Source organism: Canis lupus, chromosome 12 (assembly GCF_003254725.2).
Source record: "Canis lupus dingo isolate Sandy chromosome 12, ASM325472v2, whole genome shotgun sequence".
NCBI lineage: Eukaryota > Metazoa > Chordata > Mammalia > Carnivora > Canidae > Canis > Canis lupus.
The window spans coordinates 524402-546109 of record NC_064254.1 but is presented as its reverse complement, the minus strand read 5'-3'; the positions used below and the strand labels follow the sequence as shown (position 1 = coordinate 546109).

Here is a 21708-nt window from a genome sequence, read left to right as displayed (position 1 = left end):
GCGCTTGCGCAGTAGACCAACGTCCTGGCGCACACGGCCGCCTCGCTGGCGCCGCTCACGCACCAAGCTGGGGCCTAACGGACCGGAAGCGGGTACTCCGGGAAGCGAGTGACCGGATTGAAATCATGACAATACGCTTTTCCAGCAGCTCTCGTGATAAAAATAAATACTTTTATTATTCTGTTAAAAATAAAATAAAATACAAATGACTTGGCATTGATTAGCCCATGGAAGGAAGGAAGGAAGTTAGAAGGAATACATCCATTTGGAGGAACGGCTTGGGCTACCTCCTGTAGTGAAAATACTGACTTTGAAGGTGTGTGTGTGGGGGGGGCGGGCTGTGGTCACCAAGGCCTGGTGCTGCGGCGGTCCTGCAAGTTTCGAATGAACCTGGCGTTGAGTATGTCCCCACCCATTGTCCAGGACTGGGTCTCTCGGGGAACAGGGTGCGTGGCTTCCTCCCCAGACCCAGCCTGGGACAAGCCCTGCTCCTGGCCGGCAGACCTAGTAGGCGGGAGGGAGATGAACAGTGGGTAATGGGGCTACTAGAGTAGCAGTGCAGAGGACTCTTCAAGGTCTGGTCCTGATGTAGAGTAGGGCTTAAGATGGACTGTGGGCTGAAACCATTAGTGCTAGGTACAAATTTGAAACCCCCTCAGATCGTGCTAAAGGTAAGCACGAACCCACGGGGAAAGAGGGTTTTAGGATGTTAGGTAGAACAATTTGTGGGAAGAGCTGGTGTTCAGTGGGGAAAGTAGCTGAGAGATGTTAGGAAAAGGAGTCAGAGATGGTGGGAGGCTGGCAGAGGAGGGGCTCGGACCTCACCTATTCTCTGTTTCCTGTTCCCCCTGCTTCGATTCCTGGTGGCCTATGGAAACACCAGGCATGTGCATGGGAAGGCTGGAGTAGGTAGTGAATGTGGCGTACCCTTTTTGAGCAGGAGGGAAGAATACTTACCTATATTGGGGGATGAGGAACTCAACCCCCCATGGCGGCTGTAGCAGCAGCTTTGGGCTACCAGCCCTGGGGGAGCCCCCCTGTAGAAACAATGGGAGATGATGGGGTAGAGGCCATAGGAACAAAGATGAGTGGGTATGGAGGAATCAGAGGAGAGGAATGGAAGAAATAGTACAGGAGAGAGAGAAGGGTAAATAACTACTTTTAATGTAAGCTGTGCCTCAGAAAAGGGGAGGGAGCTCATTTTATACCCCAAGATTTTCTGGAGCAGTCCTGGTTTGTTGGTATTAGTTCTAGTTGAGGTACTGTGTTAAAAGTAAGGCTAAACGGGGGCACCTGGGTGGCTCAGTGGTTGAATGTCAGCCTCTGGCTCAGGTCATGCTCCTTGGGCCCTGGGATCGAGTCCCTCATCGGGCTCCCCACAGGGAGCCTGTCTGCTTCTCCACCTGCCTGTGTCTCATGAATAAATACAATCTTTAAAAAAAAAAAAAAAAGTAAGGCTAAATGTGATCGAAGTTATGTCAGAAAACCAGACTCCTATATAGGCAAAAAAATTTGTTGGACTAGGTGCCTTGGTGTTTGGTTTAGAAAACCTGATGACTTTAGTTACAGGACACGGCAGACCAGAGGGAAGTAGGGAGTGACCAGGCTGAATTCAGGAGGAAAAGGAATTGTCTTGGGAGAGGTCCAAGGCTGGGGGAAAGGGCAGGAAATCAGAACGGGAAGAGGAATTCAGGCAATGAGTGGATCCCAGGGATGTTGGTAGATCTTGATATTTTGGCAATGGCTGGCCGAGGCTAAAGGGCAGAAGTCACTGGGGGAGAACTGGAGGTTTCTGGAGGGAATGGGGGTGTAGATCTAGAAGCTGAGGTATCCAGTGACTATATGATAGGAGACAGAATCTGCAGAACATCCAGCAGATCACAATGGTAAGGAAGAGAATAGAGACAGGTCCAGGGATCCCAGGAAAAGAACAGGTGACACACAAACGAGGCTGAGACCTGAAGTTTAGGATTTTTTTGATTTTTTTTTCATTGAAAATGTCCATTTAAAAAACACAAAAGAATGCACACTGTATTCAGACAACACTGAAAAAAGAGAAGGAAAAGGAGTTGAGAGAGAGGGAGATCCTGCTCCCAAGTACTGGGATGGGGGAACACTGAGGGTACCTGAACTACCACACATTCAAGGAGTAGGGAGGGGGAAGGGTATTCCACACCCTGGGTATGGAGCAGGGAAGGTTCTTGGTATAGAGGAAAGGAATAGAGGAAGAATTCTCCCATTACCTCAAGATAATCTCACAAGACTGGAAAATACCATCTAGCTATGGGGAGAGGTGTATGCAAGAGGGGTGGGTTCCTGGGAGCTAACAGATACTTGAGACTCAGGGCTTGTCTCTGAACATGGTTAAGAGTGACCCCAGGGTACTCGGTGGGTCCACTGCCAAGAAACGAACTCCCTCACAGAATCTGGAGCTGGGGGAAGTAGTGGTATCTTTAGAAGTGTGCGGAGTCTTTAGAGCCCCAAAGCAGACATCAGCTTGGGGGTTCCCAGACACATATGCAAAACATGAGAGTAAGAGTTTGGCAATGTTGAGTGGATCCCTTTGGGGAGCTGGTAAGACCCTGTCCTTTATCACTGAACAGCTCTGAGGCAAAGCTCATTGGTCGGCTTCTGCAGGCCTCGAAGGTTAAGTGTGGGAGGCAGCACAAAGCAGTGAGAGCCAGCAGGAACACTGTAGAAGGACCGTGGGATTTTTCCATGGACAAGACTCCTTATGGGTTTCCCTGGAAGAGGAGGCCCTTGGGCCTTCCAGTGTATTCTGGAGTCTAACAGTAAGCAAGAGTGTGCTTCTCTGGATAATTAGTATGAGCCACCCAACCAAGGGATCTGGCAGCGAGTCAGGCTCCTGTCTGTGGGAGTGTGCAGAGCCCACTTAGGAAAGAAAGCGTGGTTTCTACAGGAAGAAGAGCTACAACGTACTAAGCCATCTGGGACCCTGACAACACCTTTGCCCAAGAAAGAGGAAAAGGGAATCCTACAAGCTCTGTCAGGTTCCCCTGGAACCTGGGACTATAATGGAAGAGTGAATCTGGGGTTCTCAGGGAGAGGGGACTCTGCCTGGCCCAGGTGTCCAGGGAGGGGGCCACTAACTGTCAGTATCGACTCTCCTCTGAGCGGGGAAGGGAGCTGGGGAAGGGTGTTATGGACGGGAAGGGAGAGGGATAAGGGGAGAGAGAAAAACACAAAAGAGAAGTCAGAGGTGAAGAGAGAGCTAGGGAGAGAAATCAAGGAGGTGCCCACTCCGCTAGGACAGGCCCTGCTATACAAAGCACTGACAAGAGGCCAGGGTTCCCCGAACTGCCAGAGACCCCACAGCTCACCAGTAAGTACTGAACCAAGACCTCCCCAATTGGAGACTGTTCTCCCCACCCAATGGATCTGTACTTCCTAGCCTTCCTCCCATCTCTTGCTTTAAAAACCAGAGTCCCTCCTACACTCCATATAAAATACTATTCTACTCCTTCATGTACTTTATTTCCAGCTCCCAAAATCTGGTCCAATATATTCTTCTCAAAAGGTTCCGGGACTCTCCAATCCGCCTGTCCTATCACTTCTCCTCTATGGTAGACTCACACTGCCCTTTGCCATTGCTAACACCCTCTTTGACACAGTTCTGAGGCTCCCTGACCCTCCAGCTCTTCTTACCTGGTGCGGCGACGTTGGGCTGGGCTGCCCCCAGGATCAGTAGCAAGCAGAAGGCGAGCAGTAGGGTGTGGGGGGCAGAGGCGCAGGGAACGCAGCAAGTCCTGCTCTGGCACAAAGGGGCGGAGGGGACCCCGCTCTGGGGAGCTTCCCAGGCTGCTGGAGCGAGGGGGTGGGTGGGCTGGAGGCGTAGCTCGGCGAGGGGCTCTGTTCAGGGGCCAAGGAGGCTCCACAGCTACCTTCAGAACTGGCAGGAGGGAATATACAGAGCAAGACGGAGAAAGGAAAAGGAGAGAGAAGAGATAGCAAAGATTTGGGTAGAAAAAAAGAGAAACCAGAGCCTTTAGAGAGAACCAATCCTTCTGGGTAACGGCCCCCAAGCCCAAGCAGCCACCCTACCCCAGTCTTACATTCTCGGTCACTAGAGGAATATGGCTTAATGTCTCCCTCTGCTCTCTTGGGTGGCAGCTTTCTTGCTGGAGCTGGCAGTGCAGAGGACACACACAGGTAAGCATCAGGAGACATACTTTGCACCCTTCCTCCCACCACCACCTCCTTGACCCCAGACCTCTGCTTCCTGACACCACAGTTCCTCCTGGGGAAGGACAGAGGTCAGCTCTATCACAGAAGCAGCTGTGGCAATGCCTTCACACCAAGAGGGAGTTCAGGGGAGATGCTGGAGCACTTGAGGGGAGCCAGAAGGAGTAGGCCAAATGCAGAGTTGGGGAAGTTCAGGGGGAGACTCTGGGGCTTGGGAGATGCAGGAGAAGGGTGGCTAAGGAGACAAGCTCTTACTGTTGGTGGGTGCTGTCAGGCCCCCCTGGGATCCTGGGGCAGTGCAATGGTCCCTGCCGGGCCAACGAGGACCCCAGGTCCCTCTGGATGAGATGGACAAAGTCCTTGGTTAATTAGGAATTGCTCTGGAGAGATTGGGGAGGGGGCTGGGGTAGGGCAGAACCTCGCCCTTCGGTGCAAAAATAGGACAAGATTGAAGTTTTAATAAGAAAAACATTTGACAAAACAAAGACATTTAGAGTTAGAGTAAATGGAAGGCAAACATATTATCCAAAGCCCTGCTTCCTGTCCCCTCCCTTTTCTAGTTGTTCCCTCCTTTTCCCGCTCAAGAGGTTCTCTTTTGTGTGTGGCAAACTGAGAGACTTCTCAGCAAATCCCATTTAAGCTTTCCCCTGGTCCCCGCTCCCCTGTGGACCTCACCGGTCTCGTGGGTCTCGCTCCCTCTCATAGCCTGTAGGCAGCAGGAGCTGGATGGGGGCAGCCTTGGCAGGCAAAGCCAGTCATGACATGAGCTGCCTCCCAGTGCCTGGCACTGGGCAAAGCTAATGGATGTAACAGATTGTTCTCTGGGGGTGGCTACTCCCCTTCCTGGCCACAGAGGAGGGGAGAGCTAGCCACAGAGCCAGCTCAGCGAGGGAGCACAACTGTGCACACTGTGCTTTCTCTATCTGTGGGAGGCAGTGAGGAAGGAGTGGCTCTCAGACTCCCATAGGGAGTGTGTGTGTATGAGGATGGAATGGGGAGCCTGCACGACATCTCAGCACCTCCTCGGTTAGTTTCTTCAGATCAATTTCATTATTTGGTTGGAAATAGTGTACAATGTGAGCATATTTTCTAAAACTATTTCAACTTTGGACCACGTGTGTCACTATTCTGTGACTAGAAATAGAAGGGCTGCTTGCACTTGTCTGTCCCTCAATGACGGACGGAAACCCAAGGGGTCCGCCAAGAAATGTGACTCTGGTCTCTTGTAATGGACCTGCAGCGACAAGAGACTCTATGAATATCGATCATCAAACAGGCTCCCAATGAGCTTGCTTAGTTAAAAGTTCTGACAAGCCTAAGATGTACTAAGTCATGAGAGCAAAGGCAGATGGGTAATGACTGCCAGAGAATTCTCCTAAACTGACCACAATCGCACTGTGCTCCCTGTGGTCCTCCAGAGGAACTAGCCACCATGGCCCTACAATTCCACCCACTCACTGCAGCTTTACCAGGGGGTGTAGGATCAACCGCAGCAGCACGAGAGTGTCGAGATGCCCTCAGGGAGGGAGCAGGGGGCCCTGTGAGGAAGGAAGTGGTGGTGCCCCTCAGTGAGGGGGCCAGTGGCATCAAGAATCCACCTCTTTCCTTCCCGTCACCCCAGCTACTTGGCCCACACACAAGGTGACAAAACTTACGATGCTGATGGGCAAAGAAGCCTTCGAAGATCACAAAGTTGTTGACCTATAAAATGAAAGAAGTGAAATAGTTATCCATTCAGCCATTCACCACCTAGGGACAGAACCTGGTCCTAAAAAAACTACAGTGGGAGAACAAAAGCCAGCCTTCCTGTCCTTGTTGACAGACTTAATCAAAAACTCAGATCCTGATAAGCTGATCCTAAAAGTTGATATGGAATTATAAAGGACCTCAAACAGCCAAAACAATCTTGGAGGAGTCATACCTCCTGATTTCAAACCTTACTTACAGAGTAGGTTAATGAAAATGGTATGGAAGAGGCTTAAAGATAGACATAAACACCAATGGCATGAATAGAGTCCAGAAGTAAACCCACATATCTATGGTTAATTTTCAACAATAATGCCAATACGATTTAATGGGGGAAAACACCTTCTTTAACAAATGGTGCTTGGACAACTGAATGTTTACATGCAAGATAATGAGCATGGACCTCTGCCTCACATCAGACAAAAATAACTTCAACTGGGTCAAAGACCCTAAATGTTTTGGGTTTAAAAAAATTTTTTTTAAAGTTTATTTAAGTAATCTCTGCATCCAACACGGGGCTCAAACTCACGACCTGGAGGATCAAGAGCCACATGTTCTTTGGATTGAGCCAGCCAGGCACCCCAAAGATCTAACTGGCAAGAGCTAGAAATATGAAACTCTTAGAAGGAAACATGGAGGGGGGCACCTGGGTGCTTCAGTCAGATGAACGTCGGACTCTTGGTTTCAGCTCAGGTCATGATCTCAGGGTCGTGAGATTGAGACCTGCATCAGGCTCTGTGCTCAGCTCAGAGTCTGCTTAAGATTCTCTCCCTCTGCCCCCACCTATCCAAAAGAAAGAAACATAGGGGGAAATCTTCATGATTTGGATTAGGAAATTGCTTCTTAAATATAACACCAAAGCACAAGCAACAAAAGAAAAAAGTAAATTGGACTTCATCAAAAGCAAAAACTTTTGCACTTCCTTTTTTTTTTAAGATTTTATTTTTTTTAATTTTTATTTATTTATGATAGTCACAGAGAGAGAGAGAAAGAGAGAGAGGCAGAGACACAGGCAGAGGGAGAAGCAGGCTCCATGCACTGGGAGCCTGACGTGGGATTCGATCCAGGGTCTCCAGGATCGCGCCCTGGGCCAAAGGCAGGCGCCAAACTGCTGCGCCACCCAGGGATCCCAACTTTTGCACTTCCAAAGACACGATCAAGAAAATGAAAAAGCCACAGAATAGGAAAAAATACTTGCAATTCATACATCTGATAAAAGTGTTATATCTAGAATATATAAAGAACACTTACAACTCAAGAACAAGGAACACAATTTAAAAATAAGCATAAAGGGATGCCTGGGTGTCTCAGTGGTTAAGCATCTGCCTTCAACTCGGGTCATGATCTCAGGGTCCTGGGGTATTGAGTCCCACATCAGCCTCCCCACGGGGAGCCTGCTTCTCCCTCTGCCTGTGTCTCTTCCCTTCTCCTTGTGTCTCTCATGAATAAAGAAGTTAAAATCTTAAAAAAAATATATATAAGTAAGCATAAGGAGGGTGCCTGTGGGACTCAGTCAGGTTAAGTGTCTGACTCTTGATCTCAGCTCAGGTCTTAATCTCAGGGTTGTAAGTTCAAAGCCCCTTGTTGGGCTCCACGCTGGGTGTGGAGTCTACTTAAAAAAAAAAAACAACAAAATTGAGCATAGGTCTTGAATAAACATTTCTTTGAAGATGCAAATGGCCAATCAGCACTTGAAAAGATGCTGAACATCATTAGTCAACAAGGAGATCCAAATCAAAACTATAAAGAGACACCAGTGCATACCCACTAGCATAGCTAATAATTTTTAAAAAAGGAAAATGACAAATATTGGTGAGGATATTGAGAAACTGGAATACTTGTACATTGCTGGTAAAAGATGTAAAATGCTGTAGTCATTGTGGAAAAACATCTTGTCAGTTCTTCAGAAAGTTAAAGATCACCATATGACCCAGCAATTCCACTCTTAGGTATATACCCAAGAAAACAGAAAAGATATGTACAAACAAAATCTTGCACACAAATGTTCGTAGCAGTATTATTCATAATAGCCAAACGCAGAAACCACCAAATCTGAATCAGCTGATAAATGGATAAACAGAATGTGGCATATCCATATGTTGGAATAATATTCACCCCAAAAAAGGGATGCAGTACTGATACATGCTACAACTTGGGCGAACCATCTAAAAACATTATGGTAAGTAAAAGCCAAACACAACGGCCACATACTGTATGATTCCATTTATATAATATGTGTAGAATAAACAAATTGACAGAGTAGGATACTGGATGACAAAGGCTGGGGAAAGGGGTATGGGAAGTGACTGCTTAATGAGTTGTGGGTTTCTCTTTGTGTGATGGAAAGGTTTTGGGATTAGATGGCAGGGATAATCACACAACGCTGTGAATTTACTAAAAACCACTGAACTGTATATTTTAGATAATTAAAACTGCATTTTATCTCAAATATCAAAAGCTCATACCCTACTTTTTATTTCTCCCAGGACCCAGGCTAATGGAGACAGTGCACAAAACATCAGGGAAGAAGAGCCATCCAAACTTTCAAAACAGCAACATATACACATACACACACATTAACAAGTCCAAATGGTTTAAGTATACAAATACTGAGAAAAACTAAGATTTAGGGTTCAAATGGGTGGAATTGTCAAGGGAAGACATACTGGAGGAGAGGGTTCCACTATGATAACTGTTTTAGAATTATTTTATAATATTATCACATTCAATTTGGCCTTCACAACAATCCTTGGAGTCACTATGTTTTTTGTTTGTTTGCTTGTTTTAAAGATTTTATTTATTTATTCATGAGAGACACAAGGAGAGGCAGAGACACAGGCAGAGGGAGAAGCAGGCTCCATGCAGGGAGCCTGATGTGGGACTTGATCCTGGGATTCCGGGATTATGCCCTGGGCCGAAGGCTGGCGCTAAACTGCTGAGCCACCCAGGGATCCCCTTGGAGTCACTATGTTAAAGAAGAGTCAAAAAAGGGGATCCCTGGGTGGCGCAGCGGTTTGGCGCCTGCCTTTGGCCCGGGGCGTGATCCTGGAGACCCGGGATCGAATCCCACATCGGGCTCTCTGCATGGAGCCTGCTTCTCCCTCTGCCTGTGTCTCTGCCTCTCTGTCTCTCTCTGTGTGACTATCATAAATAAATAAATAAAATCTTAAAAAAAAAAAAAAAAAAAAAAAAAAAAGAAGAGTCAAAAGAGCTTGGAGTATGGCCTGTCCAGAGTCAAGTAGCTAAGAAGTGACAGCTGGGCCTCAAGCCCCAGACTCTTGACTCTAGCTGTAGCATTGCAGTCAGGAATACAGTATAGTCATAAAGACTGGGCAATGGGTTAATTAATTGAATTTAAGTTAAAAAACCAAAACAAAACAAAGTGCTTAACATTAAAAAAAAAAGTGGGCAATGGGTTTAAATTCTTGCTCTACCACTTATTAGCTATGTTGAGTCTGGACAAGCTGCTAATCTGTACAAACCTCAAATGGAGTCAATAAAAGCACCCACCTCAAAGAGATGTACAAGGATCAACTGAGATGATCCATGGAGATGATGGCACCCAGAGTTCATGAATCATTGTTTACATGATTATTTATAGTGCTTTGGTCTTTTATATATATATGTGTATATATATATATATACATATATATATATATTTACTTATTTATTCATTCATGAGAGACACAGAGAGGCAGAGACATAGGCAGAGGGAGAAACAGGCTTCCTGTGGGGAGCCCAATGTGGGACTCGATCCCAGGACTCTAAGATCAGGACCTTAGCAGAAGGCAGACGCTCAACCGCTGAGCCACCCAGGTGCCCCTATAGTGCGCTTTGGCCTTACAGGTTACCAGGGTATGCTCCATACTGTGCTCCTCTACCGTTCTCCACTGCCTCTTAATCGAACAATGTACTAGGAGAAGATATTCTAAATATAAATAGACCCTGCCTATCTCCTGCCTTAACCCTGTTTAGCCCCCCACCCTCCTCCTCCAGATACAAGCAGATAGATGCCCAGCACTCCTGCCACACCAAACTGCCTGCAATACCCCAAAAGATAGTTGAATACCCATCTGTTTTTGTTCATGCTAGTTCCTCTGTATGAAATGCATTTTAGTCTGCCCACTTCTGTCCCCATGATATTCACCTTTCTTTTCTTTTTCTTTTTTTTTTTTAAGATTTTATTTATTCATTCATCAGAGACACAGGGACAGAGAGAGGCAGAGGGAGAAGCAGGCTCAGTGCAGGAAGCCCGACATGGGACTTGATCCTGGGTCTCTAGGATCACACCCTGGGCTGAAGGCGGCGCTAAACTGCTGAGCCACCCAGGGATCCCCCGATATTCACTTTCAAGATTAAATTTAAATCAAGCCTTCCTTTACCCTCAAGGGTAGCACTCACCACCATGTCTTCATACCTCCTCTGTAAGCACATCAATCAAATCATATTGCTGTGGATTAAGTGTCCATGCTCCTAATTCAAGGCTAACTTGTCAACCCAATCCCGACCCCTCCTGCCCATTCAATGATACTGCTTCAGCAATTCACCCCACTTACTCTGACATCATCACATTTTCTCTCTAGCAAGTCATTTTTTTTTTTTTTAAAGATTTATTTATTTATTCATTCATTCAGAGAGAGTGAGAGAGAGAGGCAGAGACACAGGCAGAGGGAGAAACAGGCTCCATGCAGGAAGCCCGATGTGGGACTCGATCCCGGGTCTCCAGGATCACAGCCCAGGCTAAACTGCTGCGCCACCGGGGCTGCCCCTCTAGCAAGTTATTCTTATGCTGTTGGTTCTCCCAACTGAAAACAATCAACCCTCTCTTAATCCACTTTCCCTCTAGTTCCTGCTCTATTTCTTTGTTCCCCTTAAAGTAGCAATTTATTATAAAGATTACTCATTTGAGGGGTGCCTGGGTGGCTCAGTCAGTTAAGCGACTGCCTTAGGTTCAGATCATGATCCCAGGGTCCTGGGCTCCTAGCTCAGCAAAAAGTCTGCTTCTCCCTCTGCACCCCTTATCCCCTTCTTGCGCGCTCTCTCTTCTGTCAAATGAATAAATAAAATCTTAAAAAAAAAGATTTACTTGTGAGAGAGCATGCAAGTACGCAACCCTGTAGAGCAAGAGGGGGAGGGGCAGAGGAGAGGGAGAAAAATATCCTCAAGCAGGCTCCCCACTGAGCATGGAGCCACACAGACATGGGTCTCAATCCCAGAACCCAAGAGGATGGTCTGAGCCAAAATCGAGAGTCTGATTCCTAACCGACTGAGCCACCCAAGCGCCCCCTTAAAGCAGCAGCATTTAAAAAGAGTGGCCTATTTGTGTTGTCTCCACTTCCTAGCTTCTCAATCTCCTAAAGCCCACTCCATCCAGGCTTCCATCCACTACTGCACTGAAAAGGCTTGTTAGGATCACCAGTGGCTTCAGGGAACTAAATACAATGGTCACCTCTTAGGCCTCTTCTGACCTCACTGATCAGTAGCATCTGACTTGGTAAGCCATTTCTTCATACTAGAAACACCTTTTCACTGGCTTTCCAGGTCACCCTCCAAATGAGTAAATTCTCATCTACTTCACCAGTCACTCCTTGGTCACATGTGCTTTCTCCTCCTCCATGACACCTCTTAAAAGAGTACTCAAGGTCTCAAGTCCTTGAACCATTTCTCTATACTCGCCCCTTAGTGACCTCAGCCTGCCTCACTGCTCAATACCCTGTGTATACAGAGATGTTTCTATTCCAAATCTCTTCTCTAAACCCGAGAAGTACCCAACTATCCATTCAACCTAGGATTAACAAAATCAATATGGACTCCTACCATTTCCCCCCCAATTTGCTCCACCTATCATCTCAGTTATGTAGACCTCATCTGTCCAATGGCTCAGGCTGAGTTTTGGATGATCCTTAATTTATCCATAGATAATCTATCAAGAAATCTTATTTACTTAACTTCAAAATATTTAAAACCTGACTACCCTTTATCCTCTCTAGTGCTACCATCTTGGTTTAAGCCACCACCATTTTTCATCAGGATTGTTGCTTCCTAACTAGTCTATTTGCTTCTATCTTTGTTTCCCTACTGCTGTTCTTAACAGCCAAAGTGGTCTGGCTAAATCAGATCATATCATCCCTCTGCTCAAACCCCTACTATGACACTCCTTTTTCCACTAAGAGCATAACCCAAAACCTTTACGATAATCTGTAAGATAAGAAATGTTATTCCTCCTCTGCTGCTGGCTGATCTAATCTACCACACTCCTCCTTCACTCTTGGTGCTCTAGCTACATCAGCCAATTCACTTGCTCAGGCACATTCCTATCTCATGGACTTTGCCCTTGCCATTCCTTCTGCCTGGGATGCCCTCTCTCCACATATTACCTGGCTCTTATTCTTACTTCCTCTAAGTTATTGCTCAAATGGCACTTTCTTAGTGAAGTCTCCCCTGACTATCCTATTTAAACTTACAACCCCATGCACTCCCATCCCCACAGTAGTACTCGCGGGCCTTCCTAGTGGCTCTCGTCCTCCCAGAGCACTTATTATCACACTAGATAGTCATTTATTGTATTTGTCTCACCAACTAGGATATAATCTCCACAAATGCAAAGACTTTTATCTGTTTTGTCGAGTAAAGTATTCCTAGCGCCCAGAACGGAGTCAAGGGCTCAATAAATATTTGCTAAATGAACAGATAGCATTAGTAACATTATATTGTATTTACTTATACATAAAACATATTCTCCGTATTAGGCCAAAGCTCCCAAGGGATAAGAAATATATGTTTTTCTGAGTCTTAATAAATACTGAGTAAAGGCCTGTATAAAAACAAGAAGGTGAAATGAGCAGGCTGTGTTTGGGGCAAAAACATATTACTGGGTATACGGAACAAACCACATGAAAAATTAAAATAGATGACAGTGAATAGCTGCAGAATGAGAGACGGTACCACACACAAAAAAAAAAAAAAAAAAAAAAAAAAGAAGACCTTAGCTATATAAAATGAATCCTACACAATGGGGAATAAAAAGTGTTTCGAAGATGTCACTTCTTTGCCCCCAAATAAATAGATTCAATGGGAATGCTCAGTGAAGATCTGCCCACTGAAACTTCTAACCTGTGGGACTGTGGTCTCCAGGTTGTAATGTTTATTCAGGAACTTAAGCAGCTTCTGTGAGGGTCGGTCAATGGCCAGTTGGTGTGGTTCAACTCGCTCCTTCTGCAGGGAACAGGAGACTCAGAGTAGGAGAAGGTCGGGGGAGAGCATGCCAACAGGAACCCAGCAGCCTGGGAAGGGAGTAGGAGGATATGGGAACATCACAGGCTGGGTCTCTGGAGGGGGTCAGCACACAAGGGCCTTTGATCTCTATTTTGGATGGACTGGTGAAAGAGTAAGTGATACCTGCAACATATAGTGGAAGAGTTCTCGCCCATGGCCATGACGCTGAAGTGATTCATGGATGTAAAAGTCCAGAATGCAAAGTGGTTCTACCTCATTGTGAGCCTCGCGATCATCCTAAGAGGTAAAGAAAAACAAGTATCTTTTAGGACGCAGACATCTCTACCATCTTGCGACATGCAGCACTTTTATTCTCAGAAGCCAAGGCATGTGAACTCTTAGCTTCCAGTAACTCACCAGTACAAAGAGTTTCTTGTATCCAACTTTAAGGAAGCCGATTATGGCTCCTTTGCCAGCCCTGTAGGATGGGGAAAATAATGAAACAAGCTAGTAGCAACTATTTGGAAGGGAAAGTCAACAAAGGGAGAAGGGTTGGGGAAGGAAGGAATAAAGTATGGATGGAAGGGCATCTGGCACTCACAGTCGTGCCGAAGTGTCTTTGAGCACATACATAACATGGCGATTACTCTGCATCCTTGATGCACTGGTGATGGGAGCAGGAAGATGCTGGGCCTGCAGGAAAATAAAGGCCGACTCTCTGAAAGTCTGTTTCAAAGGACCAAGGCATCCCTATCTACTGGCCCCAGAGAAGCCTTCCCCTTTTCTCTATCTAAAGACTCCCCAATACCTTGGCAGAAGCCTTGCCCAGTTCATCTACAATGGTCATAATTTGCTGTTGTAGATCAACACTATAGAAAAAAAAAGGAACGAGTCAGATACTCAACTGAATTAGAGGGTCCTGGGAACCTTGGCCACAACCCCAACCCAGGCTCAGCACTTACGGCTCTCTGACTTTACCTTGGAGGCCTCCGGTCTGGTTTTCCACCCCACCCCACCTTTCGGGAACCTAAACTTTTGCCACACCTCTTCAAAACGGTACACTCCCTCCTCCCTGGGGTTATAGTAGGGAAGCCGGAAGGGCGGGTCAATCACAAGCTCCGGTTAGCACAAGTCAGGCCGAGGCGTGAAAGGTCACAGATACGAGTGCCCATCAACTCCACCTAGGTCTAAGGTCAAAGGTCACCAGAAGGGCGCGCCAGGGCCACAAAAAGGGAGGTCACTCGTGAGAAGGGGGCGTGGTGCCTGGACCGGGGTTCGGAAGGAACCAGGAGAGAAGGGCTTTGGGGCGGGTTTGAGATGTCACCGGGCCGGCGTTGTGGTTCCGGGTCGGCGGGCTGGGGGTCGCAGGTGCTGGTCCAGCACCGTGATCCGCTCCGGGAGCAGCGCGTCCACGTCGAACGAGAACTCCATGGCCCATTGTGCGCGGCCCGCCCCGCCCCGCGTCACGTCACTTCCGCTCCTCCCCGAGGGGCGGGGTGAGGAGGGAGGAAGCACTTCTGGGAGCCTTTGTTTCCCGGGCCAGGCAGGAGGGGCTCAGGGGCCGCCCGCGGGGGACGGCCTCATCCGCCCTCCCGCCCGTCGCCAGGCCGGTCCCCTCACCACGCCGCTACCGGCCCGCGGAAGCCGCAGCGACGCTCTTCGCCCAAGCTGGCCTCCCGTTCCCCAGTCCCGCCCCCAACCAGTGAGCTGCTCGGTACCGTGGGAACACGGCCCAGGAGGGCCAGGAGGGCCAGGAGGCCAGGAAGCTGAGCATGACAAGATGGTCCAACTGCTCCTTCCTGGTGGCTTCGGGTCCCCAGAGTCCCTTGGCCAGCCTGGCCCAAGCCTGAACTCTCCTCTCCCCACAGCAGCACCCACATCCCCTCCCCACCACAAATGGTATTAATCTGAAACTCAGCCCAGAAACAGGAAATACAGCTTTATTGTGGAAAAGCCAAGTTTAGCAGACATTGGAAGTAACAATGTTTAGCCTATTTACAATACATAGGGGTTGAGGTTTCCCATACACATCTGTCCTGCCCTCCTTAAGCCTCCGATGCATTTATTCCCTTCAACAGCAATCATTTCTTTCCTCTGGCCCTGGGCCTGCCATTGGCCACATACAGACACAACTCTTGAGAGTGAAATCCCATCATGTAATTCCTAGGCACTATCCCTTAATCCCTTCCCGGTCTATGGCTCCTACAGAGCACTCTGAGGGCTCTCCTCAGTGGAGGAAGATTCGGTTGGGCTGCTAAGGGGCACTTCAGGCATTGACTCAGGTGGGGGACCGCTCTCTTCTCGAAGATGGCCCTGATAGAGCCGTCGAAGGCGGGACAGCTCTCTCTCCGGTGGCTGTTTCCAACTGTACCATGGATACCAGGGGTCACCTGAAACCAGGGTGGGGGCTGGCGGAGTAGCACTCACAGCTCCGTGAGAGGTACTGAAATCAAGGTCCCGAGGTTCAACCTGAGGAATGTGGTAACTGAGGAGACCTAGGGGATTAAGAAAAGAGAAAGTGAGGGAGGCAAGCAAGGAAGGCTAGGTCAGGTTAAGACAAGTAAAATGACATAAAAAGGGAGCGAGGAACCAGTCAGAGCCAGAGGGTGTATTTATGCATGTTGTACACAAAGGCAACTGGCCAAGGGAGCAATGTCAACCGATGTGCTTACTGCTGGGGCTCTTGTCTGCCAAGCTGTGCATCTCTGCATCAAGGCTACAGAGCTGCATCTGCACTTGCAGAGCCATTCCTTTCTTAATTTCTGCAAAGGTGTCATGGAGCCCAGGGCCAGAAATTTATACAAAGATCTCTTATCATCTATCTCTGGCACTGGGACCAATACTTATAAAAGGGAAGAGAAAGGAAAGAGAATTAAGGGGACAGGGCAATGACAAGATAAACTCATGAGAGAGAAAAAGGGACAGTGGAGTGCTGAAAGGAGATTCTTGGGAAGAGCATGGTAGGTGCCACCTTCTCAGACAAGTTGAAATATTTGTATCTACCCTTCAGCCCTAAATCACCTTTTTGGCTAATAAAACTGCACTGGGTCTATTCTCACGCTCACCATGATCTCTGGCTTTCTGGATGGCCTGGGTCAACTTCTTGTGTTGCTTCATACAGACCCCTGTAGGGAGAAAGAGAACTCAGTGCTTGTTCTAGAAAGCACGATAGAGTATACAACTGCTTCTATATGATTATAAAGAGCTGTGCTTGGAAATCTTGCTCCACCTAATAACCCTACTTCCCTGACCCCTTGATGGGCCTGTTTCCCCATCTACCCAATCAGAAGAACCCCCCCCCCTTTCTGAAAGCTGAGGCTGAGACTTTCAAGGGGGTCCAGCCACTACAGAAAAGCCATTTAATTATTTATTGTTTTAAAGATTTTTATTCATGAGACACAAAAAGAGAGGCAGGCAGAGACACAGGCAGACGGAGAAGCAGGCTCCATGCAGGGAGCCTGATGTGGGACTTGATCCCAGGACTCCAGGATCACGCCCTGGGCTGAAGGCAGGAGCCAAACTGCTAAGCCACCGAGGCATCCCATAGAAAAGCCATTTAATGGTAAAGCCTCCAAGACAGAGCAGAACACAATTCAAAAGGCAAGTGTGATTAATTAAAGTTTGGGTTGGACAATCCACCGAGAATGATTCACTAAAGGAAGAAAGGGCTCCCAATCTAGAGAAGGTGATCTGAGAGTAGCAAAATAGCCCCTTAGGCTTTTTATAGCTTGACTTTATATAAAGCCCATCTTTAAAGACTCCCTGACAAACCAAACTCCACTGATCATACTGCCATCCCCCAAATGGTGATTCAGATTACTCTTTGCAAGCTAACTTTGCTTTAGAGCTGAGGCTGACAAAATCTTTCTGTGTGGGGCCACATAAATTTTAGGCTCTGCAGGCCCCGCAGTCTCTGTCTCAGCTGCTTAGCTCTGCCATTGTAGACTGCAAGCAGTTGTAGACAATATGGACATAAACAGACATGGCAGTGGGCCAGATTTGGGTCATTAAGAATAGACGTAATCTTAAATTGTTAGGATTACCATTCCAGATTTTGGAAGATCTACTTGGATTGTCGATGGCAAAAAGAACTTATAAGACAATTTGCTAGAAAACCTTTTGTAAAAGCAGAGAGACCCAAAAGGAAATAATTACCACCACTTATCTTTTAAGAGCCATGTTTAAATAATTTAGTTACATTGGTACTTGCCTGTACCTTTTATCCACATGTAAATGTACCCTTTAAGGCAAGATTTCCAAAAAAAGGTTCATTCACGTTTTTTATGTCATATGTAGGAGCCACCAGATACCTGTTGTATGAATGAATAAATAAGAAGTGCTCCAGGAAAAGCTATTCTGGTGGTGACAAGATCGACAGACTAACCTGTATATGGGGCATGGAAGATGACACCTGTGTGGGCGCAGACAAACTGTTCCAGGAGCTTCACGTTCTGTGGGGGAAAGTGGTGGGGAAACATGAGAGAGGGTAGGGAGAGCAGCAAGACCTTGAGAAATTGGAAGTGCGCAATCCCTACACATGTGTGTGGACACCCTAAATGCCTGTCTCTCCAGGTGCTACCCTCCTTCGTGTCCCAGCTTTAGCCCCATCACTCTGCTGAACACATTCCTGAAAACTGTAGTAAACGTTTCCTCTTTCTTGGCTTTCCAACCATTTCCGATGCTCACCCTACATTCTGTCACTGAGACTCCTATAGAATCCCCTTCTGCAGGAGTTAAGCTGTAAAATCAGCCCTTCATGCAAAAAATTGGGGATAGTAAGGTGGTAATCCCTGAAATCACCCAAAGAAAAGCAGTATCTGTTATAATGTGCACGTTTAAAATATGAATATGATAGCATGCTGTATGTAACATATATGCTACTAAGACCAATTTCATAGTTTTAATTATGTAGAATGACTCAGCCAGTGGGTTAGTCACAGGAGATGACACCCATGGAAAAAAGTAGATATGCTTGTGGAGTAGAAGAGCAAGCAGTCATTTGCACTGTTCAATTCATATTCTTTCTTCCTTGATCATGTAACTGATTCTAAACTGTATATGACTAGTTACATTCTCTTTTGTTAAAAAGAGAAAGAAAAAGAGAGTGAATGAGTGGAAGGAGGGGCAGAGGGAGAGGGAGAGAATCTCCAGCAGACTCTCCACTGAGCATGGAGCCTGGCATGCCCAGCACAGGGTGAGGCTCAATCTCAGGACCTGAGCAGACGCTCAACTGACTAAGCCACCCAGATGCCCCTATTCTATATTTATAACCAATCCTACATAGTTGAAATTGAGAAGTTATCTATCTATAGGACCCTCTTACAATGGGGTCAGAAGGGACCTAAGAACAATCAGACACCCCCATCTACTGACTGATCTGTGAATTCTTTCCAACTCCCCTAATGACCAATCATTCAGCTTCTGCTCTAATACCTTCACTGCAGGCTCAGAACATTTTCCCCATTATTTTTGAACTTTTTTTCCCTGAAGATAATATTTACTTATTCATGAGACACACACAGAGAGAAGCAGAGACATAGGTAGAGGGAGAAGCAGGCTCTAGGTAGGGAGCCCGATGTGGAACTCGATCCCCAGACCTGGGATCACACCCTGAGCCAAAGGCAGATGCTCAACCGCTGCGCCACCCAGGTGTCCCAGTTTCTGAACTTTTTAAGGAGCAAGTCCTGTTCTTGCAATAAAGGCTTTCTGAAAAACAATTAAACTCTGTATCTTGCTTCATGTATCTGCCTTCCAGCCTTAAATCTTGGCATGCCATTAAATAGTTACATGACCAAAAAACCCCAAACAAAAAACAAAACACAACAAAACCCAAAAAACAACAAAACCGACCTCAAAAAACACTAGGCCTGGGATCCAGTCCTGCATCGCGCTCCCTGTGGGGAGCCTGCTTCTCCCTCTGTCTCTCTGCCTCTCTCTCTGTGTCTCTCATGAATAAATAAAATAAAATAAAATAAATAAAAATGAATAAATAAAGATTTTTAAAAATCTTTAAAAAAAAAAAAAAGAAAGAAAGAAAGAAAAAAGAAAAACACTAGCCCAAACTACTTGCTAAAAATTGGGATGGATAGAAGATATAAATGAACCTTTGAGTACTGCTCTCCCATTAGAAATAGACATTTTTGGGGATCCCTGGGTGGCTCAGTGGTTTATGCCTGCCTTCAGCCCAGGGCATGATTCTGGGGACCCAGGATCGAGTCCCACATCGGGCCTTCCTGCATGCAGCCTGCTTCTCCCTCTGCCTATGTCTGTCTGTCTGTCTCTCTCTGTCTCTCATAAAAAAAAAAAAAAGACATAAAGCTTTATTAGTATGAACCACAGTACAAGATAAAAGACTAGAAAAGAAGTTTTCATACTACTAGAAAATGAATGCAAATGGACTGTAGTGGGACACCCGTGGTAATCTCTCTAGCGCTACAAAGAGAATCCAAGTCCTTATCTTGGAGAAGATTCTCCTTACCCTAAAGTCGACATGCAGCTTGTGATCACGGCAGATGGGGCAGGGATTCCCAGCAACTTTATCTCTACGCTGTGGAGAGAAGAAACTAGAAGGTGAAAGATGTTCAAAGTCCTATGAGAAAAAGTGCTGGTGCCACTGTCACTATGGCCTCCACTCTCCTCCACATCCCATCCACGTACCACCTTCAGAAACTCACAATACATGTCTTTCGAGTCCGCTGTGGGGGTATTCCACCTTTGTGGTTTCTACGGTAGTCAGCCCAGACAGGGCGAGTACTGTAACGATTCTGGTATTCTGAAATGAAAGACCACACATTATTCCTGGTAGGGATAGCAGAAGTGTCTCTGTTTATTTCAGACCCCCTTGATTCTCCCCTTTCCATTTTAGAGGTACCTTCTGAGTCCAGATATTTCCACGGTTCATTCTTATAAGGACTTATGGGAACTGGGGGCAAAGAATCTTCCTCAGGGGGGCCTTTGGTGCAAAGAGTCTGGAGGGGAACCTATAAAGAAGGCAAAAAAAAAAAAAATGAGCAAATGAGTTCAAGGAAAGGACTGGATAGTTTCACTGCCCATATGTTAGGGAGAAGAGGAATACATGCTCATTGTATTAACAGAATATAGAGGCAATATATATACAAAGTAGAATTTTTGTTAGGGTAGAAGTAACATCAACAACCACTCTTCTGTCTTCTGGATCCTGAAGGAGAACCTAACGTGAGAAGGTAACTAGGATAGATGACTGGGAAGCAGTCATGCCCGGTGGGGAGAGGCTCATTGGTGAGTCTCCAACTCAACCCAATCCTGAATCACTGAATTGCCCTTTTACAGAAGTTGAAGGTCAACATTCCACAGGCCAGAACAAACTTGAGTCCTAACGCTAGCTTTAAAGCCACCAGGCCTGTCATTAATTCCGTGGTGACCCCTGTCACCATTCTTCAGTCCCACTTTAGGAAGTGCCAACTTTGCAAGTTTTCCTATCTCACCTGGCCCCACCAAGAACCTTCAGTGTGGTGAGTACATGAGGCTGCGGGAAAACCTCAACCTAAAGGACTAAGTAAAGGCCTCATGTATACTCCGAGAAGAGGGAAAAGAAAAACAAAAACTAAAACAGAACCCCCCCCTCCCAAAGTAATTGAGTGAGAGAAAGAGAGCTAAGAAAGTAGGCCCCAGGTCGTGAGAACGTATCCTGGCTTTATCCGCGGATCGCTCCGCAGGAAGAAGCTAGTGTTTCTCAAAAAGGGCACTCCAGGGAATGACAAGTTTAGACATCACATGCACGCTTAGGAGCTGACTGTACGACCAAGAGGCCCAATCCTTCACCTGGTGCTTTAGCCGAGTTGGTACGCTGGAAAAGGATGGTATCTAACCAGGCTCTTTTCCCTCGTCTGGCGATTAAAAATTCGCACAGTATTGAGAGCAAGGGGAAGGGGAAGGGTGGTGGGAGCACTGCTGCCTAGACAGCCAAGGCATAATAGCACTTGGGAAAGATTCCGCTCCTGGATTCCCAGCAAAGGAGCGATGCCCTAGACAAGGTATAACTAAGATGCGGTTGTACAAGATGTGCTCCAAGGAGTTACCTGAACTCCGTAGGCACTTCTGAAGGGCGAAAGGCCAGGAAGGGGCCTCAGCCACGAACGCAATGCGGAGGCCGCCATCTTGACGCACGCCCAATCCCGGAAAGGCGACTGCGCATGCTCCAAGACACTGACTAGGATAGGGGCGAGGGCGAGCCCGCAGTGCGGGAGGCGGCCGCGCACTTGCGTCAGGACGGAAGCGTAAAAGGGGGGCCGTGTGGAGAAGTCAATTTCTACTGCGTCACAATCGAATTTGGCCTCAAAATTGCGTTTTTCCTGAGCCAGTCAGTACGACTTCTAGATCTTATACTTACTGCTTGCGTTTTAAGCAATTTTGAGGGAGATTTCGAGGGACATCTTCTCACTGCGCATGCGCCGGCCCGGTTCTACCAACCAGGGTGAGAACTGTTCTCGAGGACGGAAGTGGTGGAAACAGAGGAAAGGGAGGTGCTAGGCTCCCCGGTCACGCGCTTGTCGGGGGGGCCAGGAA

The 21708-nt window shown here is 47.0% G+C and overlaps 2 protein-coding genes across 11 annotated transcripts; both read right to left on the bottom strand.

Annotated features, from left to right (window-relative positions):
- Positions 1–149: 149 nt before the first annotated feature.
- On the bottom strand, positions 150–14670 carry ATAT1 (alpha tubulin acetyltransferase 1). 10 transcript variants are annotated; one of them, XM_025418082.3, is made up of 13 exons: positions 14489–14670; positions 13973–14033; positions 13766–13857; positions 13582–13642; positions 13348–13461; positions 13063–13164; positions 5859–5904; positions 5673–5741; positions 4074–4145; positions 3667–3910; positions 958–1037; positions 826–868; positions 150–504 (listed from the first exon to the last, which is right to left on the bottom strand). In XM_025418082.3, exons 1-13 carry the CDS (start codon positions 14593–14595, stop codon positions 345–347), a joined length of 1251 nt encoding a protein of 416 aa, XP_025273867.3. In that variant the 5' UTR covers positions 14596–14670; the 3' UTR covers positions 150–344. The 10 variants fall into 10 exon arrangements, 9 of the variants coding, with proteins under 9 accessions (XP_025273867.3, XP_048948462.1, XP_025273863.3 ...); XM_049092505.1 differs by lacking the exon at positions 14489–14670 and adding an exon at positions 14143–14482; XR_007401413.1 differs by having other exon boundaries at positions 150–868; positions 958–3147; positions 14489–14666.
- Positions 14671–15088: 418 nt separating this feature from the next.
- On the bottom strand, positions 15089–21378 carry MRPS18B (mitochondrial ribosomal protein S18B). The gene is made up of 7 exons (XM_025418086.3): positions 21222–21378; positions 20036–20144; positions 19839–19936; positions 19643–19711; positions 17549–17615; positions 16230–16289; positions 15089–15659 (listed from the first exon to the last, which is right to left on the bottom strand). Exons 1-7 carry the CDS (start codon positions 21297–21299, stop codon positions 15367–15369), a joined length of 774 nt encoding a protein of 257 aa, XP_025273871.1. The 5' UTR covers positions 21300–21378; the 3' UTR covers positions 15089–15366.
- Between the last annotated feature and the right edge of the window lie 330 nt (positions 21379–21708).